This window comes from Lygodium microphyllum, chromosome 29 (assembly GCF_053477565.2).
Source record: "Lygodium microphyllum isolate KBCC chromosome 29, Lygodium_microphyllum_v1.1.10, whole genome shotgun sequence".
NCBI lineage: Eukaryota > Viridiplantae > Streptophyta > Polypodiopsida > Schizaeales > Lygodiaceae > Lygodium > Lygodium microphyllum.
This window is the reverse complement of record NC_141163.1, coordinates 55713691-55733631: the sequence shown is the minus strand read 5'-3', so window position 1 is coordinate 55733631 and position 19941 is coordinate 55713691. Positions and strand designations below refer to the sequence as shown.

Below are 19941 nucleotides of genomic sequence, written 5' to 3'. Positions count from 1 at the left end.
ACAGGCATGCCAAAGTAGCCCAGGCGTGTGAGAAGTTGACGCATCAAGGGCGGTGAGCTTGTAGAGCCCACCCTCCTATGTACTTGTCCAAAGAATAGCACTTGTAGAAGGATTCTCAATGGTCACAGCATCTTGGGTGAAGACCACTTGTGCACCTAGTTGTGCCAAACCATAGAACTGGAACGGAAGAGTTACCACCAATGGTGATGGTTCTTCCTTTGCAATGAAGATCGTGAAGCCGATCCTATCAACAGGTCATACATGAAGAGGCTCCACTATTCACAAACCATGGCTTCTCCTTAGTGAAAGAAGCGAGTACTGTATCCTTGACCTCAAACAAATGAACGAAGATTGACTCTATAGTAGGTAGGGTAGCCTTTGAATCCTTAGAATCTTCCTTTGGTTTCAAATGGGCGTACTTCTGCTAACACTTCACCTTTGGATAAGAGCCCTTCCCACAGTTGAACACTTGGGCATTGACTTCTTCTTATCCTTCTTATTATCATGCTTCTTGTCGTTCCCCCTCTTGTTTCCTTCTCCTGTACTTGCAATAAAGGCCTTCATAGAGCCCAATCCATTGGCTCTAGAATGCTAATGAAGAATGGCCTAAGGAAGTGCTTTGGTAAATAAATTTGCCACATTATCCTCTGTCTTGTAATACTCCACATCTATGGTCTCGTCCAAGAGCTTCTCACAAACGTAGTGATATTGTATCCCTATGTGCTTCATCCAAGCATGGAAAATAGGATTCCATGCCAAAGCTATGCAACTCTCATTGTCATACACACGTGTAGTAGCTCCTGGCTTTAAACAACCAAGGTCCTCCAACAACCTCCAAAGCCAAATGGTCTCACTAGTACAAGCCACTAGATACTCAAGCCTGTAGCTAATAGGGCAATTGTGGGCTGCTTCTTGCTACTCCACGAGATAGCACATGTACCCAAAATGAACCAATAACCCGTCGTCAACCTCTTGTGGTCAACATCTCCAGCCTAGTTTAAGTCCCCATTCCAACCTCATAACACCAAAGCCAAACCATTTGCACTTGTTGGATAAAATAGGCCAAGGTCAAGAGTCCCCCTCAAGAATTGCAATATCCTCAATGCAGCCTGTCATGGAACCTTCTTAGGTTCACTCATAAATCCTACATACAAACCAACTCGAAAGAACAAATCAATCCAAGTATTCAAAAGCTATATTAATGACCCAACCAATTGTCTATAGAGCGGAAAGCATCCGCCTACTATGAATCTACACAAGCCATAGCCTTCCAATTCAAATCCATGCGAGTAGAAATGGTATGACACTCCTGCATCTCAAAAGTAGTCGAGCTCTTGCACATACTGCTACTGGGAGAGAAAGATCCCCCTCTCAATCTACCATATCTCATGACCAAGGAAGAAATAAAGAAGCCCCAAATGCATCATCTCAAACTTCTCATGGAGTGCTTCCTTAGTCTACTTGGCCATCTAGGCATGGTCAACTATCAAGATGAGATCATCCACATAAAGCACAAACACCACATATCCTTCGGTTGACGTGGATGTACAAATTTGAATCGGATGTAGATCTCTGATACCCTAACCTATCTCGAGGGCTATATTCTCATTCCAAGCACAAGGAGCCTGTTTGAGGCCATAGAGAGCCTGCTTTAACCTATATACCTTACGATCAAAGGAAGAAAAGCCAAGAGGCTACCCTACATTGATCTCCTCCTTTAAGTCGCCATTCAAGAACACAAACTTGACATCCAATTGGTAAATTGACCATCTCCTATGGCTGGCAAGAGGCTAAAATTGTCCGAATGATGGCCATACAAGCCATGGGTGCAAACATACAATGGAAGTCAACACCTAGCCTCTACATAAAACCCTCAGCAACCAACCGTGCCTTGTGCTTGTCAAGTGTGCCATCACTAAAATACTTGGTCTTAAAGACCCCACTTGACTCCAATCACCTTGTGATGAGTGGGCCAAGGCACAAGATACCAAGTGTCATTCCATTCAATAGACTCCAACTCCTACTCCATGGCCTTTCACCAATGATCAAGCTGTAATGCTTCCTTTACTGATGTCAGCACCAATAAGAGGTGTCATCCGTGTAATCAGGCCATCGATTTGCTGTACAGCAGAAAAGGTGATGTCAGCAGGGTAGACAGGGAGTATCTGATGCAAAAGAAGCACTCGATGACAGGGGAACAAGCTGGACTTCCAAAGCAGGATGCGAAGAGCTGAAAGTTAGTAAATGCAACCTAGAAAAGGCTGTAGATGACGCAGAGGGACCCAAAAACATTCAGAATTCACAATACGCAGTGTTCCTGCCCAGGAAGGATGACTTCGGCCTCAAAATAGACCCAGCCCTGGAAATGCAGGAAGAAAGTGGTCTGTCCACGTGGGCAGCCTGGAAGAGAATGGTCAACTGGCTGAATAAACCTGCTACCCAGGACTGTAGAGGCTCCCAGTTTGAAAAACGCAGCACCCTTAAACTATCATTCTCTTTTCTTCAAGGACAAGGAGGACTAGTTGATTTCAATCTGTAATTTGTCAAAACCATACAATCAAAAACTACAAATACGATAACATAACAGGATCAATTGATCTTCTTGACCTCTTATAAGGAAGAATATTCGGGTAACTTACGAGAGAGAGCATCCAAACATAGATGACTTGATGTGTGCTGGCATGTCATCAGGGCCTGTCAAAAGGAATAGTCATTTTAACAAGCTTATAAAGTCTGATCCCCACAGCTGCAATATATCTAGCTTCTATGCTTTGAATTAAGAACGTTGTCTAATTTACAGCTGAAAGCAATGAGTACCTTCAATAGTATGCCTCCAAGGAGCAGACCTACCCTGAAAAGGCAAGAAAACATGCTCCCACAAAAGGTCCCATGGAAAAAACTTTATTGAAACTAGTATAGAGCCCATAACAAGGAAACTACTTAAACACTGACCTCCGGCACAATTCTGTTTAAAAATGTCTCAGTATCAGCTTGAACATCAGCATCATAGTTCTCATTGATGGTCAAAGATGCACTCGTATGTTGCACTGACATTCATGGTACCATTCAATATGTCAGAAGATTCTGTCATGAAACAAAGTAACAACCACACAAAACTTCAAAGTTCCTATTCAATAAGACAGACAATTGTCTAGAACTGCTCATTTCTACTCACAGAAAAAGTGAGCAAGTCCACACTTGAAAGACGAAAGATCATTTTCAATGCCTTGAACTATCTGCAAGCAAACATCAAAAGCAAGATGCATTAGTTGAACATACACATGGAAAAGAAAATGGAGAATTATATACACTAATGTTATCAACCATTGAAACAATTAGCCTGAAAGAGAGCAGTCAGTAAGAGAATTCTAAAACATGATTGGACTTTGCAAACAGAGAACAGAAAGAACAGTGTCTGATCCTTCATAGAAGCCCATAGTAACAAGCTGAAGTTACTACCCTTCATGGTCAAAAAGCTTAAGAGAACGGCCATGAATTCCTAGACGATACTTTTCAACTAACCCGAGAGAATGGCCAGCAAGTAGAATTACTTATCAGGTTATGTGGATACAGTGGCACAAAGCCCACAAGAGAGGAGCAGATTTTCAGATTTGAAGGCGTACTTCCATCTTTTTGTATGCCTCGTTATGTGCATATGTGCCCATGAGCCACCAAACAGCATGAGCGAGTGATAGGGACCTATGTTATTTTTTCTATTAATGAATCCCCTCCAGATAATGTATCCCGAGGCACAACACAGAAATAGCCCTGTAAGGGACTTCCATAACAATAATAATAAAATACACAAAGTGAAAGTCTATTACACAGCCACAATGAAAGGCCAACCAGGAGGTCTGCAATAGCCAATCAAGAGGTTGTCACTTTTAGTAGCTCCAACATTATAGCCCACTATGAAGCAAGACTAATTTTGTCACCTGGAGTGCAGACTCTTTTTATTTTCAGTTTGTTGTTCTAAACTTTTGGAAGTGTGAAGTTAACTAGGTTCACTAGAGAGACCTGGAATCCCTCCAAGGTTCTCCATGTAATAAAGAAGCTTGGGGAGAAGTAGTGGGAAAAAAAAAAAGCCACTAACCTTATAATCAGTCACAATGGTGATGTGGTGAAACCTAAGAATTGGAACTCATAGCAGTGTGATTTGAGGAGTCCATGGCTATTAGAGTGCACAGAGTGTACAAATCAACATGACTAACAAAACAATGCTCAGAGAATGGAAAACATAATAATGGACAAAAATAAATAATCTCAATGAACAAACCAAGTATATGAGGGGTGATACAACAAATGCTCCATCAATGGAGTGGACTGAGGAATATCAAATGAGTGTGTTATACTCTTAACGGATCGTGAGCCAACCAACCAGCCAAGTACTCAACACTGGAGGTGAAGGAAATGGTTAGAGCAACAGCACCGTAGCAAAACATATTCGAACACAGCAGTCTCTAGAGCAAGGGATGTCCCTGAGGCTGAAAAAGATCAGTGTAGGCTCAAAATGCCCCAAGTCTCTTGACTGACGGAGGATGCCAAGTCTGTCACACCAATAGCATGGGGATAGGATGCTACAAAAGGCAGCAATAAGGGGCTTCATTGTCAAAAGTAGGTGCAGCGATGAAAGAGTAAAAGACTGCTACAATAGACTACACAACACAGGAGAAAAGAGAAACAAAATAACATTGCAAAGGGAGAACTCAAAGATATGCTCAAGAAATGGAATCCATATACCAAACATGAGAAGTCGCGTACAACAGTAAATCACTGGCTGTGTGGGCACTGGCACTAGCTCCCTCTCTCCAGCAGGACCTACACTAGAAGTCTACAAGTGAATGATAATGACTGAGGAGGAAAGCCTCGAAAAATAGGTATAAAATAATGGCAATAATGCATCAGGTCAGCCAGCATAATAATGGCCTAAAAATGCAGTCACCCAACCAATAAATGCTAGAGACCAAAACAATAAGCACAAGAAAAATACCTAAAATACTCTACTATGCCCAGTCCACATGCATAGACTCACTCATGAACTAACTAATCTACTAAAACCCTCTCTCAAATCATGGCTGATTTGACACAATACAATGATACGATGATAATGACTCATACTCCATAGAACAAAGACCATCAAAATAGAACCATGGATACCCAAGCAATGGGTGATGAAGCCACCACCAAGGTGCCTAGGAGTGAACCTGATGTCAATGTCGATCATACTAACTCTTGAAAATAGAGAAGAATCATAGCAGCTCTTTATGTCTGTCAACAATGCCTCCCAATAGCACATGTGGCCATCTTGTCACCAATGCCGTAGTGCATAAATGACCATGGATTCCCCACCTTCAGCCAGACCAACAAAGTGTCCCCTCATGTGAGCTCCAACTAAGAGCCAATCAAAAACAGCCCATCATGAACCTAAATCTCACGTCCATGATTTCAAAACTTAACAAACTTTAGTCCATGCAGAAGGAAAGTCCCTCTCTGGATCCTTTGCACCTACATAAGTGTAGAGACGAGGCTCACATGCCCCACTGCACCCCCCTCTTTAGCACTGGAAAGTCGCGAGGGATGACCGCATCAGTTATACTAGAAAGCAGTAACTCGAGGGGCAGCCAGCCCCTTCCCTTTCTCTCAAGAAGATGATCCCTTCTACACCTTGGCCAAAGAATGCAAATCAAAGTCACAGTCGAAGGAGGATGAGGATGACTCATTAGAAGACATGTGTCCCACTTCTTCTTCTTCTCATTCTTCCTGAAAGCCACTAACTCCTTACAATCATTACACAAATGTCCCTTCTTACCACAATAATAGCACTAGGCCTTTGACTTCTCCTTCCTATCACCCCTCTCTCAAGCTACAAATGCCTGATCATGGCCTCCATACCGAGATGAAAGCCTCCCCTATAACCTCAATGATGCCTCACGCTCAAGCACCATCGAGGATATATGTATAAAGTTGACTAGTGTCGATGATGTCTAGGCCAAAGCATTGGCTACTCCATCAAAATCCAAAGGGTGCTTATCGAGCACACTCCCAACTAGATGAGCCTCGAGAAGTGTGGACTGCATGCGCCGAAGCTGATCCTAGCCTATGTCACACGAAGTAAGAAAAACTAGAAAATATCCTTCAGCTCAAACTTCATCTACTAGAGTTATCCACAGAGGGTCACTACACACATAGTCAAGGAAGCCTCATACAGCATCTAAAGCTTCTCCCATACCACTGAAGCTATCCTGCAAGAGGTAACCACCGGTAGAACCTCCTCAAAGATACATCAAAGAATAGCAGAATAGGTATGGACAACGTCATAATCCCATGTAAGCACACCTTCCTCATGGTTGACAAGGTCCCAATCATCTAGAATAGGAGTAGGAGGTTGGGGTCGCTCAATAGCTCTACAAACCACGTACCATAATCGCTTTTGCACAAACCATGCTTTCGTGACAACACTCCATGTGAGATAGTCATGGCCATGAAACTTATCATCAATAGAACAACAAGAGGGTGCCATTTGGAGAGGATAGGAGGAAAGATAAAGAAAATAAGGAAAACGAAGAGAGAGTGCAGTCAAAGACACAGCATAGATTGCACTGATAACGAGTTCAAACACAGTGGATAGACAGCTGATCACTAAGAAACAAGGAAAATCAGGTTGATGAAAGCCAATAGACACAGGCAAAGGGCTAAGAACATTGTCGCCCAGCTTGCAAAGGTATTAAATGCTGAAAATGCAGCAGCTGGAAGTCAAAATGCAGAATGATCAGACATTACATGCAGGCAATCGGCAATAAAATAATGCAAGTAATGAAAATGCAGGCAGCTGATGACAAAACGCAGGCAACAGGGGCTGGAAGACATGCCATTATGCAGCAGATAGGTGTCGCCCAGGCTGGAAAATTGTCATAACAAACAGAGGAAGTCAGATCAGCAGTAAAACAGTGTGAGGGCAGACTGTCCACAGCAGAAAACAGCACCTAGGGTCCAAATATGAACATCTGATACCATGTCAGAAGTGGATGCAGCAATGGAAGCGTAGAAGACTGCTATGATAGACTGCACAACACAAGAGAAAGGGGAAACAAAAGAACATTGAAAAGGGAGATCTCGGAGGTATTCTCAGGAAATGGAATCCATATACCAAACATGAGACAATCACATACAACAATGAGTCACTAATTGTGTGGGCAACCCTAAAACGGGGAGTGGTTTGAGAGAGTTCACTGGAAACCCTATTTTTTGGAGCGCCCTTCCACATCTATAAATAGACAGGCTGCCCCCATTTAGCCTTATTCCGTCTGTGAAAGTTTCTCACTCCATGTGCAGATTTCAGCCATCAGCCTCCTCCCACGTGGCTGTCCAGCCCTCGAGACTGCTGCCACTCCATCCATGTTTGCTCCTGCTGCTAGCGCCTTCATCCATGCTGACGTCAGCTGCTGGCGACATCATTATCTGCTGCGATCTGATCATCCAGTCATCGCCAGCCACATACAACACTGTTTTAGCCTGCTGTTTACAACAGACTGTGCACAATTTCCAACCTTTGATCGGTGGTACACTGCTGCATTTACTAGTTGCCAGCCTCCAGACTGCTGAGTTTAGGTGACCAGCCTGCTACCATTCACTATTCAGCACTCCTACACTCCGACTGGTGGTCACAGACTTGGGATCCGTCTCCGGTGGACGTCACACTCCGATATCGCTCTGCCCTTGAGCACACTGTACACTCTTACATTCATTTACAGCATTCATTCACTTCAAAGTTGTGTTCTCTCTCTCCCTTCTTCTGTTTGTGTTTGAGTTTCTGTGTTTGAGTTTTGAGTTTTGCGTTTAGGGTTTGAGTTTTGCCCTCTATGTCTGTGTCTGTCTCTTTGTGTTTCTATTGTGGTCGTATACTCTGTGTGTCCTCAGTGCAAACCCTAGCTGTTTTCTTCACATGGTATCAGAGCCGGTATTCTTGTAAAGAGTATCCTGCGGATATTGTGGAGAGCTAGTCTTTGTGCGAGGCACACAATACAACTCATAACCGAATCACAATGTCCCAAACACCTTCTTCTCCAGTTCCTATGATGTCTTATCAGGCTTCTCCATCATTGGAGGCCCTGAGACGGCATTAGAGACTCGGTGAGGAGGACGACACTCCACCTTCACTAGATTTCACTAACATGACAGAGGACTTTGAGGAGTACTATCACAACAAGTACCGTGATGTTTACACCCCTCCTACCAATTTTGCTACCACATTGGAACCGGTTGGTGAGGCTAGCCACCTCTCCGATCATGGAGGACATACGGCATTCAAAACGTCTGGCGATCCATCTTCATCATCTCACCCAGGTCCAATGTCAGGTTTGTGCAATTCTTTTGTGTTGTGTGAATCAAAACCCTCGCCTATTTCTTCTTTTGAGGTGCACAATCCGGATGGCTTTGTGTATGTGAACTTCAATAGAGAGGGCTCACAAAGCAAACGGAATTCACGTACATCTACAGCTTCTGTTTCATTTGAGCATATCAATCACACTTCTCACTTCCCTCCCATCCCACCCTCTTCTATATCACACCCTGATCACCTCTCATTGTCTTTCCAAAACCTTGGCTTACACTCCAGGTCTGCATCACACACCCTAGGGGTTGGATCTTCCATCTCTGCTCCTAGGGGTTGGATCTTCCATCTCTGCTCCTACCACATTTTCCTTCTCCACCCCATTCTCTACCTCTTTGCACCATGGTACTGATGCCAGGAGGCATATTCCACGGTGGATTCCGTGAGGTTTTACGGTGAATTCCGTAAACTTAGATGACCGGGGCTCATACACAAAGAGGATTCTTTGTGCGAGAAGTTGATGGGGACGCCTGTCGTTTTCGGGCGTTTCATTAATTTAGTGTGTACATGGGTAATTCCATAGCGGGTGATTCCGCAAAATGCATATTAAATTAATAAACGTTTATGAGTTTAGAGTGCGCACTCGTAATAAATTAAGGTTAGGATTTATTTCTAACCAGTTGATTTATTTATGTAGCTGAAGACTGCTAGGTATTCACTTTTTTCAGGATTTGCAAACAATTGATTTTCTTTCAGTAATTGAAAAACTAATGATAAATGCTCATAATGCTCTTTTTCACTTTGACTAAACACCAAAATATCATCAAAGAAAACAATCACACAATACTGATATTTCAGAAAGATACGGTTCATCATTCTACTGAAAGTAGCAAGTGCATTAGTCAATCCGAATGGCATGACTAAGAATTCGTAATGGCCAAACTGTGTCCTGAATACTGGTTTACCAAATACTAAATCTAACCATGACATGATTTGGACAATTGTAGATAGATTTAGTAAGCAAGCATATTTCATTGCATGTAAGAAAACTTTAACAGCATCACAAGCAGCACAGTTATTTTTTAAAACTGTTTTTACTAACCATGGATTGCCAAAAGTGATTATTTCAGATCGTGATTCTAGATTATGTAACAATTTTTGGATTACACTGTTTCCAAATCTAGGCACAAAGATTGATTTCTCATCTGCATTTCATCCAGAAACAAATGGACAAACAGAAGCCACAAATACCACCATTCTAGATCTTTTACGTGCATATACTATCTCTAAACCTCAGACATGGGATACTCATTTGCATTTATTACAGTTTGCATATAACAATACACCGCACACATCTACAAAGAAAGCACATTTTGAAGTCATTTATGGATATAGATTATCTACACCTGTTGCATCTTTGTCTAATAGAATTCAGAGTGCTGATGATATTGCTACTATGCATAATAGTATTTTTGATGAGGTTAAGGATATGATTGCTAAAGCCCAACAATCATATACCAAACAAGCCAACAAGAAAAGACAAGCCATGAATTTCAAAGTTGATGATTATGTTTGGCTTAGAATAGAAAAGCGTAGACTGCAAAGTGTAGATAGACATCCAGTTGTCAAATTAGCTCCTAGATTCTATGGACCATTTAGAATCATTCATAAGATTAATGATAATGCATTCAAGTTAGAATTACCATCTCATTGGAAAATTCACAATACATTTCACATTAGTTTATTGAGACCATTTAGAGGCCAATTACCCATCCACCCTGTTTATGAAAACCCACCTTTATTAGAGGAAGAGACTGAAATACTTGAACCAGAAGCCATCATAGACATTGACTACATGACCACTAAAACTGGCCGAAGGTATTCTAGATATCTAGTAAAATTTAAGAACCATCCTGTAGAGGAAGCACAATGGATGCACGCTAGAGACTTAAATGCTTTCCCCACTCTGTTAGCTCCACATTGAGCTAATAGCAATTGAGGTCAATTGCTATCCCACCCCGGGGTATGATGCTAGGAGGCATATTCCACGGTGGATTCCGTGAGGTTTTACGATGGATTCCGTAAACTTAGATGACCGGGGCTCATACACAAAGAGGATTCTTTGTGCGAGAAGTTGATGGGGACGCCTGTCCTTTTCGGGCGTTTCATTAATTTAGTGTGTACATGGGTGATTCCATAGCGGGTGATTCCGCAAAATGCATATTAAATTGATAAACGTTTATGAGTTTAGAGTGCGCACTCGTAATAAATTAAGGTTAGGATTTATTTCTAACCAGTTGATTTATTTATGTAGCTGAAGACTGCTAGGTATTCACTTTTGTCGGTTTAATTGTATTATTTCACTAACGATTGTAAATGCTTCAGTTGATGTGTAGAGATAGCAGCAGTGGCGGAGGAAAGCATTGGAGTTTAGCGAGTATTCGACCTTTGGATTATATTTTGATAGGCGCTACGCCTATATTTTGTTATGTCTATTGAGACATTGATTATTGATTATTATTTTGTATACGCCTATGCGCACGGATATGTTATTTCTATTTGGACATTGAGATTGGGCGTGCCAGACTCTATGGGCACCGTCCATTAGCTTTATTTTCTTATTTTTGTAGAAAGCAAACTCAAAAGCTAAAAGCTTGTCATATTTTTGTAAATTGGGCTATTATTGAGCATGAAGATGGAAATATACATAAAATACATGCTTTATGAAGCGCTCACACAAGGCATGGGGGGAGATTGAACCCAATTGGTCTCTTGCTTCTTGTCGTTCATGCTTTTACATTGTTTTTTGTGCAAAAAGGTAGAGTTCATTGTTCTTGGGGACCTTCCGGGATTCACTACGTGGGCATACTGCGTCCGATCTGCGCACCAGGTACTTCGTTAGGGGGAATGCCACCCTTTAACACAGTCCCTCTCACCTTTTAGCAAAGGAACACACCCATAACTCCTGGGTCGACTGTGATGGGTATCCCCCTCACTATCCCCAGCTTCACATCTTACATGACCACTCAAACACAAGGGTTTCTATCCTCAGCTTATGATGCGTCTTCACACTCTCCTTGGGTTACCCCTACACAAGGATTCCCATCTTCTATTCCCCATGTTCCCATCCCACCTCCTTAGGTTCCTCATGTGGCTACCAGGCCCATGCCTAGTCAACCCATCCCTACCTATGAATCCACCTTACACACTACCCGCATGCCTGGTGGGCACTCTGGGCCCATTCCCAAGTGTACTCCACTCCCCCATCCTACCCCCACTAACTTTTTCACACTATCCATCTCCGAGCACTACCACTTCAGTTGCAATGGCCAAGAATGCCTTCACGGATAAGGCACATTTTAACCGGGTCAAATTTCATCACTTAGTCTAATTTCATGCAATAAGTGCTTGAGTCTCAGGGTCTTTGGGGCCTCGTCATTGGTCTAGAGTCTATGCCAGCGGACCCTCGACTAGCTCACCCTAACTACATCCCTCAATGGAGAGCCTGCAATGCTACAGCCAATGTTGAGCTCATGCACGGGTTGCTTTCTGAGTTTCACTCTCAGTTGCAGCACTTCCTGCTCGCATTAGAGCGTTGGAGTCACCTTCTTGACCGCTATACGGCTCTGATCGTACTCAGTGCATCAATCTTGACTTTGAGCTTCAAGAGTTCTCTATTAAGGAAGGGGATGATCTGAAAGTCAAGCTGGTTGAATATAGGCGGTTACTTATCGAGTTTGCCACTATTGGCTCTCCAAAGTCAAATGACGATCACGTTACATTCTTCTTGAATAAGTTGCCGAAAAGTACTTCAATTTCATTCAGCACATCATCTCCCAACCTCAATTGCCAACCTTCTACGAGTTTGAGTGCGAGTTCTTGCGTTACGCAGGGCTACACGATCAAGTCCACAAGAAATCCTCATCACAGCCTTATTCAGAACAAAGGGGGTTGGTTGCCTCTTCTTCAGGAGGGAAAACCACCAGTGGCAAGAACTCGCAAGATACGAAGGCAGGCCACTCAAAGGGTGACTCCTCTTCCTTAGATTGGAACCAAAGAATCTAAACTGGTTTTGCACACACTGCCAGCGAGTAGGCCATGTGGATGAGGAGTGTCGCTCCAAGGCCCAAGGTCTTCCACCTAAAAAGCCTCTGCAGACCACTACGACTGCACAGTCTAGTGGGGCTATACCTTCTACTCCTGCTTCATCTACTCCTTCAGCACCCCCCGTTGCTGTTGAACATGTGGCTCAAGTACAGCCTCAGCAACCCATCTCTTTCACTACCCCTGAGGGACTGGCTGAATGGTCTACAGATTTTGATCCCGTTGCATTTCATGCATCTATCTCACCTTCCTCCCCACCTCGTCAGGCGTTCCCTTAGCAAAGCCCTGCTACTGGACATACACCATGGTGGCCACCTTCTTAGACTAGCACATCTCTAGGTCCTTTTGGATACCCTAGGTCAGTCTAGTATTCATTTTTCGCACTTAGAGTCAGGCCGATAGGATTCATTGTCCTTAGCTTTTCCATTCTTTTGACTTCCGTTGCATTTAATCACACACATGCACATTCATTGCATTTATTTTGAGCTAGATCTTCTTTCTGTTATGTTTTGCTTTGGAGCATCTCACCATTAACCTCTATGTTTGCAGATTCTCATCTCTTTTGTAGGGTTTTGTCTTTCAATATAGGGCTAACTTGCAGATTGCTTTGGTCCTACCTGGGCTAGAGACGTGGGGATGCGTACCGTTCCTTTCATGGTTTCATCATGCTAGGAGTGCTTGCTCTTCTTTCAGCATGGCGGTTTCCCCTCCTGAGACAGATTGTGCAGCATCTCTCTCGATGCTATCATGGTGGTGACTTCTACCTTGCTCTTCTAGCAGGGTGCTTCATCTGCTTCATCTTCTTTCATTCCTTATGGTTCTCGACACCATATGAAGACCGACATCAAGCTCCTCTTTCTTCTTCGGCATCTACATCCAGGTTGAGAGGGAGATTCCTACCCTTCTTGGTATTCTACAGGCTCCAGCACTTTGTCTTCAACATCGGCTTCTCCCCCCTATTGTACCTTACCCTTTGCATTGCATGCTTTCATCATCTTTGTACTAGGGCGCTTGGGCAAGTGAAAATTTCCCCATAAGGGACACTGTCCAAGTGGCACCTGCTGCATGAGCATTCTTCAACATGTAGCATACTTTGCGTCCCATTGTGTAGAGCACCACTTGAGCGGATCCTAAGCTGTTTCCACCGGCGGCAGATGTTACCACACCACCATCCTCCTCCATCACATGGATACCTCATCACCTATTTTTCCTCGTCATCAACACCTTGAGTGGATGAGTTAGCTTGTTTTGTTTTGTGATGTGTTGGGTGTACCCTCCCTACTCGCGTCTTCTAGGTCACTTTTACTCAATCGGCCGCATCCCATAAAATTTACCTCACTTATTCAAAAAAAAAAGTTCCATGTAGTTCCATCTGCCTTTGTAGGGCTTGGTAGGCCACTGGGCAGCTGACGTGCATCCTTTGTCCAACGCCCTGTCCTCTCCGGGTTGACTACTTAGATTCACTTGGTAAGATAACCATCGCCTCTCTAGTCTTGGTAGACCACTGGGCAGCCAAAGAACGCCCTTTGTCCGATGCCCTGGCTGCTTTGGGATAGGATACCTTAGGGTCAATAAACATCACAGTGATTGGCCTAACCTTTCAGCTCAATTTTAGGCTTGAGAGAGGGTGTTGAGCTAAAATATGCATTACTTGCTGATTAGCCTCTTAAACAGCCCCAAAACACACTAAAAATGCTATTTTAGAGTAAAACCCTAAAACGGGGAGCGGTTCGAGAGAGTTCAGTGGAAACTCTCAACCAAGGAGCGGTTCGAGAGAGTTCAATGATGGAAACTCTAATTTTTGAGACACCCTTCCACATCTATAAATAGATAGGTTGCTCCCATTCAACCTTATTCTGTCTATGCAGGTTTCTCACTCCATGCGCAAATTTCAACCATCAGCCTCCTCCCACGTGGTTGTCCAGCCCTTGAGACTGCTGCCACTCCTTCTGTATTTGCTCCTGCTGCTAGCGCCTTCATCCATGCTAACGTCAGCTACCGACGACATCATTATCTACTGCGATATGATCATCCAGTCATTGCCAGCCACTGTTTCAGCCTGCTATTTACAGTAGACTGTGCACAGTTTCCAACCTTTGATCGGTGGTACACTACTGCGTTTACCAGTTTCCAACCTCCAGACTGCTGAGTTTTAGTGAGCAACCTGCTACCATTCACTATTCAGCACTCCTACACTCCGACTGGTGGTCACAGACTTGGGACCCGTCTCTAGTGGATGTCACACTCCGACATTGCTCTGCCTTTGAGCACACTGTACACTCTTACATTCATTTACAGCATCCATTCACTTCAGAGTTGTGTTCTCTCTCTCCCTTCTTCTGTTTGTGTTTGAGTTTCTGTGTTTGAGTTTTGAGTTTTGCGTTTAGGATTTGAGTTTTGCGTTTTGCATTTAGGGTTTGAGTTTTGCCCTCTGTGTCTATGTCTGTCTCTTTGTGTTTCTTTCGTGGTCGTACACTCTGTGTCCTCAGTGCATACCCTAGCAGTTTTCTTCACAAAGGGAGCCTGCATAAATAGACATACAATAATGCCAATAATGTATCAAGTCGGCCAATATAATCATGGCCTAAAAATGCAATTGGCCAGCCAATAAATGCCAAAAACCAAAATAATAAGCAACAAAAAAATACCTTAAATACTCTACTGTGCCCAATCCACATGCATAGACTCACTCATGAACTGACTAATCTACAAGCATCCATAACCATAAAGAAAGTTTGATTTCACCTATCTCCTACTTTTTAATTTGTAGCGGAATCAAGTCATTTGTCACAATTATAATATGCATGTGAGCATGTGTGAATTGTACATCTTTGCATGATTTGTGAGAGTGCACAGTACTCCTCACTATCAATGGGTTGTAGTTGAGCTCAACCTTGAGGGACTTGGGTTGAGCAAAATTACAGCCCTTAACCCTAAGTTTTTCACCATCTATTTCATGTGTCTATGGGTGTAATCATGGTTCAAGAATTGTAGCTTAGGCCTCGAGAGTTTAACCTTTCCTCGAAATGCTTTGATTTTAGAAATGAGCGAATGTCTGAAGTGGTAAAGCATACCATGTTGTACAAGGCACTTACATAATACACCACATTTGTGGTGTTCATAGCTTTTTCCACATGTGCATGGTTCAAGAAGCAAACATTTGAAAAAAGAATATATGGAAAAAATGACAAATTTGACCCCACACATGTTTTGCAATTTGACATTTTACATGTGATCATCCAATGAAACACCTGCATGCTGTTTTTGAAGCCTCTCGCCCAAAAAAAAAAGCCAAAAGCTGCCATGAACAAAGCAAGTAATGCTATGAACACCTGAGAGCCTGCATCAGCCATCTCAAAGTTTGATCAGTTTTGCACAACATGTGCACTTGTGAAGGAAAGTAATCTTATGAGAATGATTATGCTGATGATGGTGATGTTTATATTGATAATGATAACAATGATGATAATTCTTCTATTGCTGAGATTTAGGCCAAGGGCTGGGGTAAGGGAGCCAATTAAATCATGGGCCCCCATTTTGTGACAGTTGTTGCCTATAATAGTAATAGGATCAATGTTTCTAATTGGACAAGAGAAGGGTATCAATGTGATTCTAGCTTTCACATTGTGTTCTTAAACTGGACCTAAGCTGTGGCAATTCTTCAGTCTTTTTCCTCAAACTGCACACTTCTCAAAGATCTATGGAGCATTCTATGATCCACCATAGTTCGTGACAATTTTGTTAGAGCCTTGTCGCGTATTATCTATCCCCACAAAATCAATCCACCGAGCCACGATGAGGGAGGGAGGGATTCCAATTCTGATGTTGGGTGATGGTGGCAAGGAGCACTCTAGCTGTATTGTCATCATTATGCTATCTTTAGACAACTTAAATCCCTATTTAACACAATATTCGCCACTTGAGGCATGCCTATGAGGCATGAGGATAAGTCAAAAGGTCACTATGACATTTGGGAGTATCTACTTTAATTGTATTTAGATGATCTTAATGTTTGATGAGTTTTCTTATACCATCAGTTCCACAGTGCAGATATGGCATTCACAAGCACAAGTACAAATCTAGTAAACTCTTTGGAACAACAATTTTGTTCATGCACTCTTTCTTTCAGGGAAATGAATTTTTTTCAATAACACCTCAGAGAAAATCTTTGATCACAAGTGAAGATGTGGTGAGCTTTTTGAATACATCCATTCTTATTACAACAACTTTGCAACATGCCGCGCATTCATGCACTTTTTCTTTTCGAGAAAGAAAAATTTTTCGAATAGCGCCTGGCAGAAAATCTCTCTCAGGTAAAATACAAAGTACAAGGAACTTAGTAAAGAGTATCTAAGTACATTACAAGTACAAGGAAGTCTGTCAAGGGTATTTTATCGGAGTACATCATAAATACAACGGTTGTGCGAACAACCAATCTGGTGTGCTATAACGTGTTTTCATGCACATCCATTGCGAGCTGGAAGGTAACAATGATGCAGATGTCAGATGCGAGGTTGGATTAGATTAACTGACCTTGGAAGTCATCAGATGACAGCCCCGACTCTTGGGAGGCAGAACCACTGTTCGCTGAGCCCACTTGGTCGCCATAGCTTCTTTGCTGGTCAGTGGTAGGGCTTGAGCTGTTGACACGCTTTTGCACTTGCAGAAGCAACAAGAAACAGGCGATCGATAATAAGCATCTAATGTAATGATTAATCACTATGTGAAATAGGCTAATGAATAACACGCATTTGATGCCGTTAATTATGATTAATTAGGCTATCTGGTGCAGAAACTCACCCTGGTGGAGGTGATCAGATGGCCCGTCGGAGGTAGCACAGCTTGGTGAAGCACCCAATTGGTCGCCATACTTCCCACACACAAAATGATAAATGCCACCAAAATACTGTGCATTGGAAAATAGATGTCACAAATTACACTATTAATTCATTTCATAGAATATGCAAGGCTCCAAGAGGCCCTTCAATTAACCCCACTCACACAATAAGCTTTTGGCATTTTCTTATGTGGGAAAGGGGCTCTTTATCCTTGTTTTCTCCTTATACCCCTCAACATCATGAGCTTCTGCTCATCAGGAGGCATCACATACCTAGCTAAGTGTGGTTGGGCGCCAGGTTGCTATCGGCTTAAAGTATGTGGCTCCTCCCTCATGAAAGCTTATGACGTTGTCATAATCCACAATGTGGGAATTATTGTGGAATTTGTCTACAATTTCTTTTGGGAGTTAACCCCACTCACTCACTCCTTAGGATGAGTGGGGCTAGCCTTGAGAAGAAATAGTGCAATTACATTCCTTAAGTTGACTACTTGAGTAGATCGGTGAACTTAACCGAGTATTCTTTAAATATTTTCCTAAAGAGACTAGATATACCAAAGAACCACCAAACTTTGGCAGTAGCCTTTACCCACTTGACTTCTTTAGTCACACCTCCAAATTTGGCTTTGTTTCTAAATATTTGGATTTATTTCACGGTCATGATTTTGATTATGTAAAACATCATCATCTCCTCTTTTCGAAGTTGTCTACATTCATCAAAGATGCAAGCATGTAGATCTTCTTCTTGTTGAATCACTAATCTAATACGAGGTAATATTTTTCTCCATGCTTAAGCTGAGATGCACCCATCCTGAAAAACTTGTTGTAGTGTTATCTCATTTCCACAATAGCAATCACCACCCCCAACCCTCTCTCTTGAATTTTGTTGGCTATTATCACTATATGTGAAACGTCATCCTCTCCTCTTTTGGAAGTTGTCTACATTCACCAAAGATCCAAGCATCTAGATCTTCTCCTTAGTGAATTGCAAATCTAATATGATATAATATTTTTCTCCATGCTTAAGCTGAGATGCATCCATCCCAATAAACTTGTTGCATTGTTTTCTCCTTTCCACGGTACCACCCCCCGACACTCTCTCTTGAATTTTGTTGGCTATAATCACCATACCCATGTTAGTCTACCATGCAAAAACACGATCTTATAGGGGATTTTTTTATTCCCATAAGCCTTTCAAGATACTCTCCAGCTTGCTAGTACTAATATCACTCCCTAACACTAGAGGATTCTATTGGTCTCCTATTCTTGGCCTTGAGGATTGTCCTCGAGATACCATATACATGCCTTCCTTCTATTACCACAAGTGGATGCTTTTCAACTACATCAACTCTTCCTAAACTACGAACTCGGTTTATTTTCTCTACTATGTACAGCTAGATTATTCTAGCACACCTCTATAGTATCCATCTTTGATGCCATTTGTTCTTCTTGCATGATCACACCATTTCCATCTAGCCAATCTCTATTAACAAGGATCCTAGCTCTTCTACCCAACCCCATTTACTAAGGTTGGTTAGAAATCATGTGACCAATAGACACTAGTCTTACCATCAATTCCTCAAACTGAAGTCCCTTTCTACTTTAAGTCGAATTCTCCTTCATCTAGTGATGAGTTTGGCCAACATGCCTCTAGTTTTAACTACAAAAATAGTTTGAGTGGTTATTAGTTCACTACTTGTGAGCCGCCATTTCTTGGATAACTTGCTATTGTCTACTTTTAAAACGCCTACCAACATGACTGCTCATGGAGTGTCTTGTCCTCAACACCTCTATAGAAGTTAGCTCTCAAAGCATTAGTTTCCAAATCAATTCTCATTAATTATAGCCCACCATTCTTCAAGCTATTCTTCAAACACTCCAGACTAATTTGGTCCATGTATCTGATATTGCCCAGCTTTCCACATACAAATTTGCTTTGCTCCATCGCAACATTGACATATACAATTTAACATCGGGAATATGAAGACCTTCAAAATCTTCAATCTTACATGTAAGGGCTACAAGATCAAGTTTTAGCTTTTTAGTTTATTTTCTTAGTTTCTCCATTCCCTAGTTGATCCTTAAGCTTTCATTCACCCTTATCCTTGTTAGGAAACCAAGGTATTTACAAATTTTCCCCCTATGAATAATTTTGCTTGACCACCCTAAATCCATTAGGTGGTCATCTATTATTTTTGTAAGGTTATTGCAAAAGCAACTGCCCTTTCGTACAATACTTAGTGCATGCATTGCCTTTTCAACCTTATTCTTGTTGGCCTCAACCATAATTTAGAATGTCATTTGTGAACCCTTGCCCAAGTAGTAGCTTGCCTTTGTATTTAACTCCTTTAATCTAATGTTCTTCTTCCACAATAACTTCAACAACAAAAGGTTTTGTGCTTTTAATGTTCAAGCTAAATTATTCAATCTTCAATATGCATACTTTTGTGCACAACTTCACTCTTTGACTCAAACTTTCTAGTTGTAGTTTGCCTTCAAATCTTTCATAGATCCATTTATATTTGTAAAACATGCCTATTTGTACAGTAATGTGATTATCTAATAATAAGAGGAAATTAAAAAGAGAGAAAAAAGAAGGAAACACAAAAGAAAATTTTCAAAGTAGAAAGAGAGAGATATATATATATGTATAGAAATATATATATATATA

At 42.0% G+C, this 19941-nt stretch overlaps 1 protein-coding gene across 4 annotated transcripts in view; it reads right to left on the bottom strand.

Moving 5' to 3' along the window:
* Window positions 1–17390, bottom strand: part of LOC148010656 (secondary thiamine-phosphate synthase enzyme) — a 73047-nt gene extending 55657 nt beyond the window's left edge. For all 4 annotated transcript variants that reach the window (XR_015689459.1, XM_087671335.1, XM_087671334.1 and 1 more), the window contains exons 1-6: window positions 17234–17390; window positions 16967–17092; window positions 3176–3236; window positions 2953–3047; window positions 2818–2851; window positions 2640–2694 (exon numbers count right to left, since the gene is read on the bottom strand). Coding sequence is in view for 3 of the 4 variants with exons in the window: in XM_087671335.1 (XP_087527461.1) it covers window positions 2640–2694; window positions 2818–2851; window positions 2953–3047; window positions 3176–3236; window positions 16967–17092; window positions 17234–17347 (485 nt within the window). In the remaining variant the exon portion in view is untranslated. The remainder of the gene's footprint in view (window positions 1–2639; window positions 2695–2817; window positions 2852–2952; window positions 3048–3175; window positions 3237–16966; window positions 17093–17233) is intronic.
* Window positions 17391–19941: the final 2551 nt, after the last annotated feature.